The following is a 14,536-nucleotide window of genomic DNA, read 5'->3' as shown; positions in this document are numbered from 1 at the left end:
GCCTGTCGCAGCCCTAAATGAACGGAGGCGAGTCGGGGCACGCACAAGCGGGTTTTGCCTTCCCTGTCCCTTCCCGCTGATCGAAGGGACGAGGCGGCGTGCAACCGCTCCTCCGCCTCGCTCACCCGCCCTTTTCTGACATTCCAGTTCGTTTAGGTATTTAATAAGACCATCCACAAGCCCCAAATCCTCCCAGCCAGGCTTCAAACCCAACAGCATCTCCTCGCGTGCCGCCACGCCGGCGCTAGCGATGGGGAGAAAGCGATCCTCCCTCTTGCTCGACTCAATTAAACGGGAGTCGTCTCGTCACCGGCGGCTGCTGCGCTTTGTGGACTGGGTAAATTTCAGAGGAGGCTTCAGTGCAGCAAGGCACAGATTCACTCAGGCAGGAGTGACTCAAGTCTGGGAGAGGAGATGTGGGATGCACATTTGTTTCCTCAAGCGAACAAAATGAGGAAATTCCCGCCTCCTCCTTCCCCGTGTTCTCAAACTCCTAGACAAACATACGCCGGTTTTGCCTTTTTATTTTATTATTTTGCAGTATAGTATTTCTACCACCAAAAGGTAGCTCAAAGACAGCATCGTGACGCAACCGAGCGGAACCTTGGTATCAAAACCGACGCGTGCTTCTTAGATGCGAGACGGGACGCGTGCCATCAGCCTCTCCGATGGGAACGTATGCTTCCCGAAGCCCGGAGGAGAGGGGTTTGCTAGCATCACGCCCGGTGGCAAGGAGACCATCAAGCGCTGGATTGACCAGCGAAGATCAATCCGATGCGAGGCTCCCTCCAAAAAGCGCGGGGGCCCGAGACGTCGCTAACCGGGGGGTTTGGCAGTACGGGGCGCTGGGTGGGCGCCTACGGCCAGGATCGCCGGAGGGGAGAGGGAGGGGGCGTCTGCTGAACCTCAACAGAAAACACTGCACCTTTTATAACATAATTGCGTGCTTTATTGATATACACAGTAAAGCAGTATATAATACAATAGTAAGGCATATATTTGGTGAAATTTGGTATGTTGTGAAAAAAATGCGGTAAAACAGAAGTTTATAAAAATAATTAGTAAATGTTACAGTGTTGGTGTTAAAACACAATATATTATGATATCCAAGTAATAAACCAGTACTGAGTAACAATGAAATAACATGCCATATGGTATTTATGTATTCAACTACACTGATTATGTTTTACAGTTTAATACTTTGTCATTATAAGGAATATGAAATAATTCCCAAATTACGCTTAAAAAAGCAGCGATAAAGCTCTCAACTTTTTAAATATTTTTTGACAGACTCACTCCAAAACTAAGATCTAGAAAGTAAAACAAACAAAACAAAACCCTGATGAAAACAACCGTGCAATCCATTTTTCCTCCATTTTTTTTTTTTTTCTGAAGAGAAGGTTTAACATATAAGGGAGAAAAAAAAAAAGAAGAAACCCATCTCTTTCTCAGATCTCAATTTAAACCTTCTGATAAAAAAGACCATGAGAAATACCAAGGGTTCCTATTGTAATAAAGTGTTAAAAAAGCTTTTTATTAGGAAAGCAGAGGTTTGGGGGGGATTGTACTTATTTTTTTGTAAATGATTATCGTTGTTGGTATTATTTAAACGATGAGACCTGGTCACACAATGGACACGTGGTGATGATGTAACATTATCTGTACGTAATTGTCAGGAACACCACAAAACCAAAGTGAGGTAGAAATAGCATGACTAGCCATGTTCAATGTTAACTAGCATTCAAAATAAAATCTTTCCCAAGTTTAATTACACTTCATACAAGAAGAGGTAACAGATTTTGTACTCTTGCAATATAAAGTCAGATGGTGTGTTTCTACGTATTCTAAGGTAAAATTAAAAGCTGGTTAAGAAAATGAAGTGGTAAAGCTTTTGCTGACAGCACCTCATACCCAAACCTACCTCTCACGAGCTGCAGTCAAGCCGGCTAATCTGTTTCGCTATCAGTTCCTGTCTTTCTCACGTTATTGTTAATTGTGCGGGATTACTTGTAGAGAGAAATGGGGAAGGAGAAAGGACCAGGGCCTTTGTTTTGGTGATAAATACCTCATGGAGCAGTGTGGCTACCTTCACCTGATCACCAGACGCGCGCAAGAACAGCAGTAACTCTTCTACAGCCTTTCCCAAAGGTTGCTGGCAGCGTCGCAGCTCCTTGGGACCGGCTGCTGTAGCAGGCTGAGACACGGATTCCGCAAAGCTCTGGTTTTATTTTCCAGAGGATCGAAGAGCTTCACGCTCATTACCAGTACCGGGAGCTGGACGAGCGGAGCTGCTCTGTGAGTAACCTACTTGTAACACCTACTTGTGCTGTGGGTCAGCTGATCCCGCAGGGGGTCAGGAGGGAACTTCTCCCTTTTTTCTCTCCTCTGCAGCAAAGGTGACGCGAGCGGTGGCAGCGGAGGGGGGAGAGCCGTGCCCCGCTCCTGCTGAAGCACTGCCTGCTGGCCGCGGCCAGCGGGGGACCGGACACCGAGGTCCAAAGGTTTAATCCCGTAAGGCAATCTCTACGTTCCTTTACTAAGAGCATTTAGTCAGCAGAGGAAACGCTGGCGCATAGGATGGTCATTAAACTCTTTCCTTTCCTTCTTTCTTCTGGGGTTTTTATTTTTTTTTTTTTTTTTCCCCCATTAATTTTTTGCAGGCTCTGTCTTGTAATGTGCTCTTTCATTTAATTATTGCAAACTAGCTGTGTGATTCATGTAATTCTTAATTTTATTGGAAAGAGGTGAAATAACTACCTTTTTTTGGAAGTTCAGGAGATTTTTTTCTTTTTTTTAAGCCAGCCCTAGTCAGACAAAACCAATGAGAAATGTAAGTTGGCTGTTTTGATGTCGCTGCAGGAAATACTTTTTTTTCTTTTTTTTTTTTTTTTTTTTGATAGGCAAGGAAAAGAACACAGGACATGAATCTCTTTGATGCAGTTACAGAGCTGAAATGATACTAAACAAATGCACTGCCTCAGTTTTTTTTTTTTTTGTGGTTTTTTTTAAGGGGGTTTCTATAAACAATTATTTTTATAAAGCACACTTTAGTTTACAATCTTTCATTATAACTGTTATAAATTTTTTTTAAACAACCCAAAATGCGTTCCATATAAAGAAATGGCAAGTTATTTAGCTATCAAGATTTTACATGTAGTTTTCTTATAATTTTTGTACAATTGCATAGACGTGTAAAACCTGCCATTGTTAACAAAACAGTAACAGACTTAGGAAACTACTGAAATCTACAGTATAGTACCACTACCCTTCACAAAAATATAGATTTGTTTTCTTGTAAACTCTTACAGTCTAATCCTCTTTGTAGTATGAATATTATAAAAACCATGCGGGACGCCTGAAGTTGTAAAACACATCTTGCTATTCTAACACCTTGTCGTCGGTCATCACTGTCACTAAGGTTTCCATTGCTCTTCCCAAGTCGCCTGCCATGTGGAAAAGGCTCCCTACATTGTGGCCTGAAAAAGAAAGTCAAAGAGCAAATTAAACGAAGAAGACGCGGCAGCAGGTTGGTAGGAACATTTTACGGAAAAGGCCGAGCGCAGATACATCATTCCCCATGTACCACTCGCCGCCATCCCCAGTGGAGTACGCCGGAGAGTACTCATTCCAAAAGTCTCCTAGATGAGTTGGCAAAAGTTGCCGGTTCTGCAGAACACTTAACAGCAATACTGGCTTGAATGGCTACAGTAAACTATGTTGACAATAAGCCAGCACGTTCGTGTTCCAACCCGCCCCCCCCCCCCCCCCCGTAGCGATGAAGCTGTATCATTACGAATGTTCACCAAAAGCAATGATTAAATCCATTGACATCACAGAAAAGTTTCCAACTGGTGCTGCAAGTGTGTGACCATTCAATGTTCTATCAAGGAGAAAAACAGAAAAAAACAGATCAGCAGTAATTAACTAAATCATTAAACTCAAGAGCTCCCAGCAGGATACCTGCAGAGATAGCTAAAATGATGACCAAACTAAACGGCTGCAGTTTATTCAATCATTTTTAAAATAGCCTTTGCTTTTCAGACAGCAGTCCAGCAGAAACAAAGATACCACAATTATGAAGTGACTACTACACAGTGGTTCACTTGCGCATTTCTCCTCACCCGTAACCACTGTAAAGTCCAAAGATGGTACAACCAGAACACACGGTCCTCCTACACAGAACTGATAAATAAACAGAGTACAGTTCTGAGCTGAAACCTGTAACTTCTCACACTCATTTTACCACTGCTGCAAATGGAAAGGAAAGGTAGCAACGCTGATCAGCAGTAAGAAACGGCTTCAACACAACTAGAGACTAAACAGACTTGAAGGGAGGGAAATGAAATTGCCAAAAGTTGCCAGTTTTGGCACTTGGCATACCCTGCCTGGTCTCTGCCTGCTGTTCAGAAGAGTGTGGGTCTCCTGCAAGTCCTGTGTCAGAACTGCAGCCTTCTACGACTGTATCAAATATCTTCTGGCATCATGGTTTAAACATCAACAAAGACATCATGGTTTAAACAACTGAATCCCATCTGGAGTCTCCTTCCTGAATAAACATGATTGAAGAGAGGGAATATGACAAAGATCTAGGCACCCTACAAGATGAGCATCCCAACCAGGGACTAGTGTTCAAAATATCTTGCAAGGACAAGGAGGAGCGAGCAGACAGAAGGTCTGAAAACAAGCAGAAGGAAATTATACTCCACACAGCACGTAATTGTATTACTGAACTCATCGCCACAGGCTGATGTTGAGGCCAAACACATAAATGAGTTAAAAAAGGAGTTAGAAAATAATCACTGAAGAAAGATTTATTTAGATGCAAAGAAGTGCATGTGACCTCCAACTCAAGAAGTCCCCAAGCTGCTGAGTGCCAGCAACTGAAAGCATGTAACAGGGGAAGTATTACTCAATAAAACTGTATATTGCTACAGCCTGAGGGGTTTGATTTACTCCCTGCGGGTACTCGTGATAGAACATCTGTCTAGAAAACACGGCGGGGGGGGCGATGCCCTCTGCCCACAGCCCTGCTTCCCAGGAGTGTTTTGCGTTAGCCTGGGTGACGAGTGCTTGCCATGGTCCTTGAGGAAGGAGCACCCAAATGAAGAAAGGACATGACCAGGGTACCCAGGATACACCTTTCATGCAGTCCCTACCTGTAATGTGCTGGACCCCGACTGTTACCATTGCCCACCTACACGGTGGGTGTCCCTCCTGACACAACTGTCTTCTCCGACAACAGGAATGACCCTTCCCTGTGGGGCAAATCAAACTCACCATCCTCTTCCGAATGTTCAAATACTACAGTAGTCATGCGCTGCTGATGTTTCTACAGTACATAGGAGCTTGGAGTGACGTTAGTTACTATTCATCTGCATTTATCGAATAGACAAAAAGTGACCTGAGAAATATCCAGAGAAGTTTGTTTCTTCTGGGGAACTACTACCACCTTTTACATTCAAATGCTAGTTTTTTAAAGGCGGTCTTTTTTTTTTTTTTTAATGTAGCATTCATTACACAAAACTAGGCCGTACATAAATGATAACTACTCAACAAGCTTCGACAGTGAGCTGTGCTGTGCGTGGCACAGTTTGCTAGATATCGATACAAAGAAATACTTGGTTCTAATCTGGTGATTTTGTTAATTGCACGAATGCACAGAGAAACAGATGCATCGATCAGCAATTCCATCCATAAATCACTAATATACAGCCATCCTATCCACCCTAAGCAAAAACTTTTATTTGCTCATGAGCACATCAAGTAACAGCGCATGAAAAATTCCTGCCAAGTTTCAGTCAAAACATAGTTTACTTTAAAGCAAATGTATGATACTACATTTATTTTAGATGTAAGGGATAATCTCTCTTACTGGCACTATGCAGGCTGAGATCAATCCAGCAAATTACACCATGGAAAGTGAAAATTTGACAAAGCCATATGAAAGCAAGACCATATTTTAGATGGGAGATGCTTACGTAAACGTAAAAGTAACTGCCACTGGTGTGCTCTACTTAGTTGAAACTCCGACATGGCTCAGGTACATCTGCAGCATGTGCTATCAAGGTTTTATTGGAATAACCCTGCTATAACCGGAGTGACCTGCAGCATCCCCACAAACATCCTGACCCTGCAAACTACTTTCAAGAAATCTCTAGGCTTTAAATACTCTTCTTCTTCCTCACCTGCAGCAACCTACAGACAGGAGACAGGGCGGTGGTGAGAGTCGTAACTGGCTGGGCAGCCGTGAGAGGCACTGCTGCCTGCGGGATCACGGCGTCTCGTTCAGATTCACTGCAATCTGTTGTTTCTAGAAACAACAGTGAGACTGCAGGGCTCTTCAGGGACTCCAACACCACTCGTTCCTAGCTCAGGGAGAGTGATCACCTTTCCATGGACTTAGAGCAACTCAAACTGCTAAAGCCCATCTTCAGAAAAAATCAGTATTTGTTAATAATATTTTGTTCTGTCAGACACAGAGCTGTAAAGGTAACAAAGGCAAGCTGGTTTTATAGAAAGGGGCTAGGTCTAGAAAGAATAACTTCAAACAAAAATATAAGAAGAAGTTTTTCAGAAGTATGCCACTGTAGGTACAAACTGCTAAATTGTTCAGGCAACTAAACACGGGCCAAAACGACCTTATGCATCCAGGGATCCCTAGGTATTCTTTTAATACATACAAATTACAGGAATGTCTGCTAGTCTTTTTTTCTTTTCTCTGTTAATTGCTGCCTTATTTTTGAAATAACCACGCTTCGAATCCGATCTCCCTCCACAAAAGCTGCACAGGGGCATGCTGGGGTGATTAAGGAGATACGAGTCCCTCTCGCCCACATCATCCACGCTACCTCTCTAGCACAGGTCTTAAATTTCCTCGGCAGAAACCCAGAACAATCATGTTGTCTCCTCCTGAGCCACCTGAGGTTACAGCTCAGAGCGTGACCATAAACCACTGCTGATTGCAGTTTATGTTAATAGCTGGACTGTAAAGTGCCAACAGCCTGAGGACTGCAGTCTCTGGGACAGTCACGGGATGGGAGGACGGGCCAGAAGAGTGGGCAATATAGCTGCGCTCCAGCCACTCAACTGGACAACCCTCAGCTGGGGGTCACTGCACGGCCAGCACGCTTTTTTGCCTCTCTTGCACACGCAAGTAACAGCTAGGTCAGTCAAGATGATAAATAGTTGAGGACAATGTATGCAATAATTTCCTGGTACCGTACGTGCAACGAATGCACCCTCTTCTATAATGCCTGTTATCTAAATAAGAGCTCAAATTCACTGTTTCTATATAGCTCTGCTTCTTCTGCCGAATACTTGCTTACTTGCCCTCACTAAGACTGAAACGTAGGACAACAACATTTTTATTTAAGAAGCAAATGAGAAAAATACTGTGCCAAAAGCAGTTATGAAAATATTAATCCTAGCTTTACACTCATTATGATTTGTATTTTTAAAGTAATGTCATCAAAGAAGGCATCAATTTCCTTCTTTTTTTAAAAACTTTGAAGCTGAAAAAATTTTCTCCACGCTTGAGGCACTGAAAGGTTGAAAAGATGCTACCGTTTAAGGAAAAAAACTAGCACACACTTTGAAATGCAGCAATAAAGCTCAAAAGGGACATGGACAGTATTAATTTAGACTTATAAAATGGAGGGAATATTAACAGAGATGCATTTGCTTTGAAAGAAGAAGATACCTATTTCTGCAGACACTAACTACATCACTTCTGGTCACATACAGAATGATGCGTTTCACATCTGCTGAATTTGCTGTAGAGGCTCTACTGGAATTTGTCCCTTGGGTGAGGGCGCAGTAACTGAATACCAATCTTCTACTACACCTTATCAAAGAAATAATGTGGAGCATTCAGACTCGAAAGAGTGCATAGAAAGTAAATTAAGAAACCCCAACACAATGCAGTGCCTTTTTTAGCAGCACAGATTTCTAACCCTTCCCTGACAAAAGAAAAATCCTTCCTGTTGGTGGCCTAGATTTTGATACCCTTATTCATATTGAGTAATGCCACGAAATCCATGGGATTACACACGAAGACAATACCTAATGTGAGTAATGGGATCAAAATCTGGCCGGGTGGGTTTAAAACCGCACGATCTGCCTTTGCACAAATGGATTCACACATAAAGCAAAAGCTGTTCTATACCTTAGCTCATGTACTTCATAAGCAGGTGGAGAACTGCATTTTATATTCAGGTCTGCAATTTAACAAGCCCCCTCTGAAACTGTCACAAGCGCAAATACAACTGGAAAGCTGCGAGTGATTCATTGAAGTAATTTTTTTTAGGGTTAAGCTGCTGGAATCTGATCAGGTAGGACATGCTCATTTTTATAATTTTTTTTTTTTAATTAATTGTATCAAATATGTCCTCAGCAGCAGAAGCTTTTTCTGAATAAGATGCATAAATATGAATGAGGATAGTAGAAATCGACAACCTGTTTTGCTGAACTGGAGAACAATTCTCAGAATGTACGACCCGAGAACATGCAGGGCTGAATAGGAAATAATTTCCGTAAAATTTCTGAACTGGTGCAACCTGTCGATGACATCCCAAGCACCCTTTTTTGATCCATATGAGAGGAAGTGCCATTTGAGGACAGACTTAACCTGCACCGATGACCTTACACCTCAAAGTAGCTGGACCTGTGCCAGCTCCTCCCGCCAATGCAGAGAACCACCGTATTTCAAGGCACTGCATTAAAACAATTCCTGGTTTACCCTGGGTAGCCTGACAGTGACTGGGGGTTCCCAACAGCTCTGCTAAAATCCCCAGCGCAGTGTGATTCCATGAGCCCCCCTCTCCACACCAGCAGAATTTTGCAAACCGGGTTACCCTTCAATTTCTGCCTCATCCACACCGAACGTCTTCTGTGCGGGAAAGGTCATTTCACAGCTACTTGCAATTGCACTCAGGCAGTCTCTGAATATTTTATCTTTAATAATAATTTTCGCTAGGAATTCATCTTTCAAATGTATCTGGTCGGCGAGTGAAGAGCAGCTTCACAGAGGAAAAATCAAGGCTCTCTGGAAATACTTTCAAAGGTGCTATGACAACACAGCGCAAAACGTTTTCCTCCATCAACAAGCAGCGACGTACAAATTCTAAAATCTATTTTGCATCAAACCAACCATGTCCGAAGTGCACAGTGAAAACCATCGCCCATTTGCATTGCTGAACACAACACTGTGGAGCTGGTGAATGTTAGTAGCATTCTTCATTCTGCAATAGTATATCAGGACATTAAAACACCTGAATCTCTTATACCTCTCAACTCTCACTGTTCTAAAGAAAAAGGAAAAAAACTATTAAATAACTGGAGATGATGGTTGGTTTATTGGCATATATATGTAAAGACAATTGTGAGTATGTAAGCAGAACAGCAAGAGACATGGGTCTCCCTGTTGTGCTTACACGCAAGAGCAACAGAACATAAGTCAATGACTGCAGCGTATTTGCTGACCACATTTATCATACAGAGGCTTAATTTCAATGTATTATTTTCTCCTCCCCATTCCTGAGTTTCCACCTCTGGGAGGATGTAAGAAAATGCAAATCCCTGAGCTGACACTGTCTCCACTGAAAGTTGAGAGGTACGCTACCGTTAAGAGCACACATGGGGAATGCACTCAGCAAAATCAAACAAAACCCAAAGCAAAATAAAACCACCCCTGCCCTTCACCAAACCCAAGCAAACCCGTGCTGCCGTCACACGCATGCTGGGCACAGAAAGCAAGCTGTGACAAACAGAAGCCATGGCAGTGAGCCTGCATCTCACTAACCTCTCTCACTGGCTTTCCAGGGGCATTTCTTCCTTTAGGAACAGAGAGAGGAAGTGGAAGAAATATCAGAAAAGAAAGGGAAAAAACCACACGTGAATACGTATTTTATACTGTAAGAGACACTTCAATTTCCATTTAGGAGTTTAATATAAAGTAACCACATTTCTGCTTTATACAAAGACTGAAAGTGCACTGAAATCCACTGATGATTCTTGATGTATTCAAGAACAGTTCTCTAATCTGCGGCTTGGTTTTAACCTAGCAAAATCACTGGAGAAAACTACTAAAACCAACTTACGGGCCTTTCAGTTGAGGGTAAGGATGGCAGAGAGCATCTGAATTCACTTTCTGAGCATCCAAATTTCCTCAATTTGAGTACTTCTACTGATCAGTATTAGTGGTACAATCATGCTTCCCCAAAGTCAAATTAATTCATCCAGATGCTTTACATTTTCTTATGGCCTACATACTTATATACAGGTTTATATTCATATATACACGTATGCGTACACACACACACACACACACATTTTACACATGTAAAAGAGCTGTACACTGGAATATAACATGCTCACATTCAAGATAAATATATTCCAAAAGATGTTTCCAACAAGCTGATCTGCAAGCATGGTAAAACTGAGGGGGCAGAGGGAGAAAGGGAGAAAAAAAAATTCAAATAAAAGGGGAAAAAAGGGAAAGCATCTCATAACTTTCAAGTTGTACTGCCCAAATAGAGGAGTCATTAATGGGCTTAGCTGAAAAGATGTTCCTGACGAGCCTTCATGGAAGCCCTACTTTGATCACACTGATCCTTCTCAAAAACTTAGCATAGCATATTTATTTTTAAAAACCAGAAAGCCAGGTTTTTGGTCAATCAACAGCAGAAACATCCCCTCACCCCCCTTCCCATCGCCCAACCAGTGACGATAAGACACTCGCTGTCTCCAGAAGCAGCGTCCCACTGTCACATTACTGCCAGCATGGGTACTGCCAGACTTGCAGTCTTAGGTGAGAAAGTCACTGCGGGAGATGCTGTTCAAGAAAGAGGAAGATCTTTGCCCCAGAGCTGTTGTAAACAATGTAATTGTAAACGACATATGGGACAATGGGGAGAGAGACAGATATATACGGAAGAACACACCGGTCAGCATAACAGTAACCTAATTGCTGTCGAGTTTTTTTCTAGGTATGGCAGCCTGCGGGAGGAGGGAAGGAAGACAATAAATAGCTTCACAGGTATTTTACAAGGAGCAGAACAAGGATCAGCAACAGAGCAAAGAGGAGCAGAGGTGGTAAAGGGGAAGAGGAGGAGAGGGCCGAGGGAGAGAACAGCATCACTGACCACCGCAGGTCAGACCCACCGCTCAACTGCAAACTCCCAGCAATGGAAACGGCTGGGGCAACCTCTGAAGGGCCTGGACAGCAAAGGCTACGATTTACACAACAGAGGAAGTTTCACTCCCTTCCTCCCCCTCTCCCCAGCAGCACACTTACTATTAGAAATGATAATAATAGGTTTGAAGTCATGCTCTGCATGCGGGTTTTTATTCTGCTCCTGAGAATAAAGGTGTGCAGAGGCACCAGAGGGAGCCTGACGGCCAGGAGAGGTGTCCCTGCACTTCCACGGACCTCACCTGGCATGTCTGCCTCACTCGCTAGGACTTACGTGAGCGCCTACGCAGCCTGCAACCTCCTCCGGCCCTGAATTCCCTAAAAAATGCCTCCCAGGAGGGAAGATGAGAACCTCTCACCGATATACATCAAGTAACAGAAAATCCTTGAAAATGAAGATATAAAATCCATTGCATGCTTCGGTCTTCTGAGGAAGAGCCCCAAGGTTTAAGTGAGTAGGTGGTCTACTTTTAAGAAACTGCAGCCTGGTACAGCTGGGTGTGCAAGACTCCTGGGGCATGAATGAGATCCCATAGAAGACAGTTTAGCTTGGGTCAAGAGGACAGAAGGAACTGCCTACATGTAAAATACTGGATCCTTTTGGAGGTCTTAAGAAATGCCTACCTGTCTGCACAAGCACCTGAAATTACAGCTATACAGTGTCTAATTTAAATATCTACATGAGACAACTGGATTCTGCTTGAAAATGAATGTATTTAAAGGTAACTGGGATAGCTCTGCACCACACAAAACAGCTGGTGAGGAAAGTCTGTGGTGAGTAATCAGCCCTAAAATTTGTTAAATGCAACAAGAGTAGCACTACTACAGTAACAGCTAATTTCTTTTGGAGGAAGATTAAAAAGGGTTTAATGGATTTTACTTTATTTTCTTCTTTGCATACGAATGAATGTGCGTCTCTAAGCTTTAAGGCAAGGACTATGGTTTGGCATAAATTGCAGAGGACGAACGTTGCCTGTGTTGCTGCAGTTCTGAAAATCTATATTCTATAAGGCATCAAAACACTGATACATGATCCATGGGTGCCTAATTATCTATTATTCCTGCTCAGATCAAGATTTCCTGCCCTTACAAAATAGAAGAGTCTTTCTTTTTCTTTTCTGGAAGTCTACATGACATTGTATCACAGGCAAAGGTACACAGAGAGTGATCAAATCAAACCTGAAAGCAGAGACACTAATAAAAACTTCATGCATCTATGCAGATTCAGATCAAAGCAGAGAGCACGAAGCATCTACTGCACTGCCCCTCTCACTGAACTCAGGAGACAGACGGGCTGCAGAGGGGAGAGATCTGGATCTGCAAACAGCTTTTTTTCTTAAAAAAATTGTTCCTGGAAGTTTTTGTTAAATTCATTAACATATTCTCAGTTTACATCAGGACTGAGCATTATAAATCATGAAAGATCTAGTCCTTCCCATCGCTAACCCAGCAGAAACCTGCAGAGAAGCTCAGCCACTTCAGTACTCTTGTGCCACAGGGGAGTGATAAGGGATCTCACTCACCTGGGCTCACTGACGTGGGATGTAGGACCATACCACAGAGAAGGGGATACAGTGCAGAAGAGGCCAGGGTAGCTCAATTGGAAAAGTATTTCCAGAATACCCGACAGTATAATAACTCCAGGGTACTCTTCCACTGATTCAGTAAAGTCTGAAAAGAAAAGTCTGCGCCTTAAGATGTTTTGCTGTCAGAGTAAGAGAAACTGCATTATTTGCAGTGCTGAAAGTTACTAGTTCCACTCGGGACGTTAGTCTCATTCGTGACAGAACCTGGATGACACAAGAGTGACAGGAGAGAATGTGTCTGGTGTGGTTTTATGTGACCGAGATAAAAATAAAACAAAACTTGTAGAAGATGGTGCTATTCTTAGTGCCATTTATTTATTGCTGTGGGGTGTTGTAATTTCACGGCACAGGACATCATCTGCACTAAGCAATACTATGTCAAATCATAACGGTGAGTACCTATCCCTCTCCAAATGTTTTCATGTGACATCATGGCCTCTTGGCTCTTTTAAGCCATCACGGTCTCATTTCTAACCACTTCTTGGCTCCCACTTCCTCATAATCCACCAGCAAGGGCTCTGCATGGAAAGCCTGGGAAGCTCTCTCACCAACTTCAGTTAGCTCAAGAACTTCTGCCCCTACAATTCTCTCTGAGCTTCATTCATAGAAAGCATTTCCCACAAAACCATAACCGCAAAACAGCCTGCTCCACCGAGTGATCCACCTGAAGTGGTGCAACTTGTTTGTCCTCAGTGCTGCAGGAGAGATGAATTTGGCTTTAAAAATACTGGCCTGCCAATCTTACTTTCTAACTGTGAACCAATTCCCTGGAGATTTAGTAGCTTGGGCACAAATACAGCGTGAAAATGTTTTCCTCTGTGGCCCATTATCAAGCAGGGTCAAATAAACCACCGAGGTGGTATTTAATGGCAGATTTCCACTAAATGTCAGACCTCTGGCTTTGACATCTGTTTTGAGTTAGCACAGCAGCTGTTTGAAGCAGCTGCAGCAGTTGTGAATTTGCTGGGAGCAGCAGAGTAAAAGACGAATGGATGGGAAACCTTGTAGATTAAAAGGAAAGAAAAATTCCTTAAGGACAGCGATCATCAGGTATTGAGCAGAATTTCCCTCTCCAGAAATGAAACAGCTTTCAGCACCAACAGTCAGCTGTGCAAGGAGCATGGAGGTCCTCTGCTCCTTAGGAAATGCCACCAACTGCCAAAAGGTTAAACTGAAGAAACAAAAAACTCCCTACAAAAGGTATATAGTAACACCAGTTACTGCATCTATCTGCTTATGAAGGTCTACGATGCGATTTGTTTAACATATGCTTCTCTAAAATAGATTCAAAATCATTCTATGAAGCCTTGATACCCTTTTAAAAACAACTCTATGCAGCAAAAGCTTGGAAAATTTCATAATCAAAATGAACCCATCTCCAGGTGAGGGACAATTAATTACTACTACATTTTACTGCCTTGTTTCAAAAGTCCAAAATAAGAACTACTACTTGCTTTAGAAAACTATTTCCCAACCTGAGCAAATCTTACCCTTCAGATACTATCGATGATATTCAGACTTAATATTTTGTTGTTAATTTGTACCCTGTGATGTGCGACTATACACCTGTGCATCCAAGCACAGAAATTCAGTCTTTTTCTCTCTTCACTGCTTATTCACCTCTGAACTTTTCTCATGAACCAAAGCCTTCAGAGTCCAGTTCGCTCTTGTCATATTGTTCTGCACTCCAAGTTGTCGTTATTCCAATGGCAATAGGATACCCAGAATTATGTCCCTGATTCAAAAGGCGTATCACTCC

At 42.7% G+C, this 14,536-nt stretch overlaps 1 protein-coding gene across 23 annotated transcripts in view; it reads right to left on the bottom strand.

Annotated features, from left to right (window-relative positions):
• Nucleotides 1-2,644: 2,644 nt before the first annotated feature.
• DMD (dystrophin) overlaps nt 2,645-14,536 on the bottom strand; it is a 1,191,992-nt gene continuing 1,180,100 nt past the window's right edge. For 18 of the 23 annotated variants that reach the window (XM_049835325.1, XM_049835302.1, XM_049835308.1 and 15 more), the window contains one exon: nt 2,645-3,476. In XM_049835325.1, the coding sequence (XP_049691282.1) occupies nt 3,379-3,476 (98 nt within the window). In that variant the 3' untranslated portion in view covers nt 2,645-3,378. Of the gene's footprint in view, nt 3,477-9,799; nt 9,832-14,536 lie in introns of all 23 variants that reach the window. The other 5 variants (XM_049835304.1, XM_049835326.1, XM_049835317.1 and 2 more) reach the window with 1 other exon arrangement.

This window comes from Accipiter gentilis, chromosome 32, assembly GCF_929443795.1.
Source record: "Accipiter gentilis chromosome 32, bAccGen1.1, whole genome shotgun sequence".
Classification (NCBI taxonomy): Eukaryota; Metazoa; Chordata; class Aves; order Accipitriformes; family Accipitridae; genus Astur; species Astur gentilis.
This window is presented reverse-complemented; position numbering and strand designations above follow the sequence as displayed.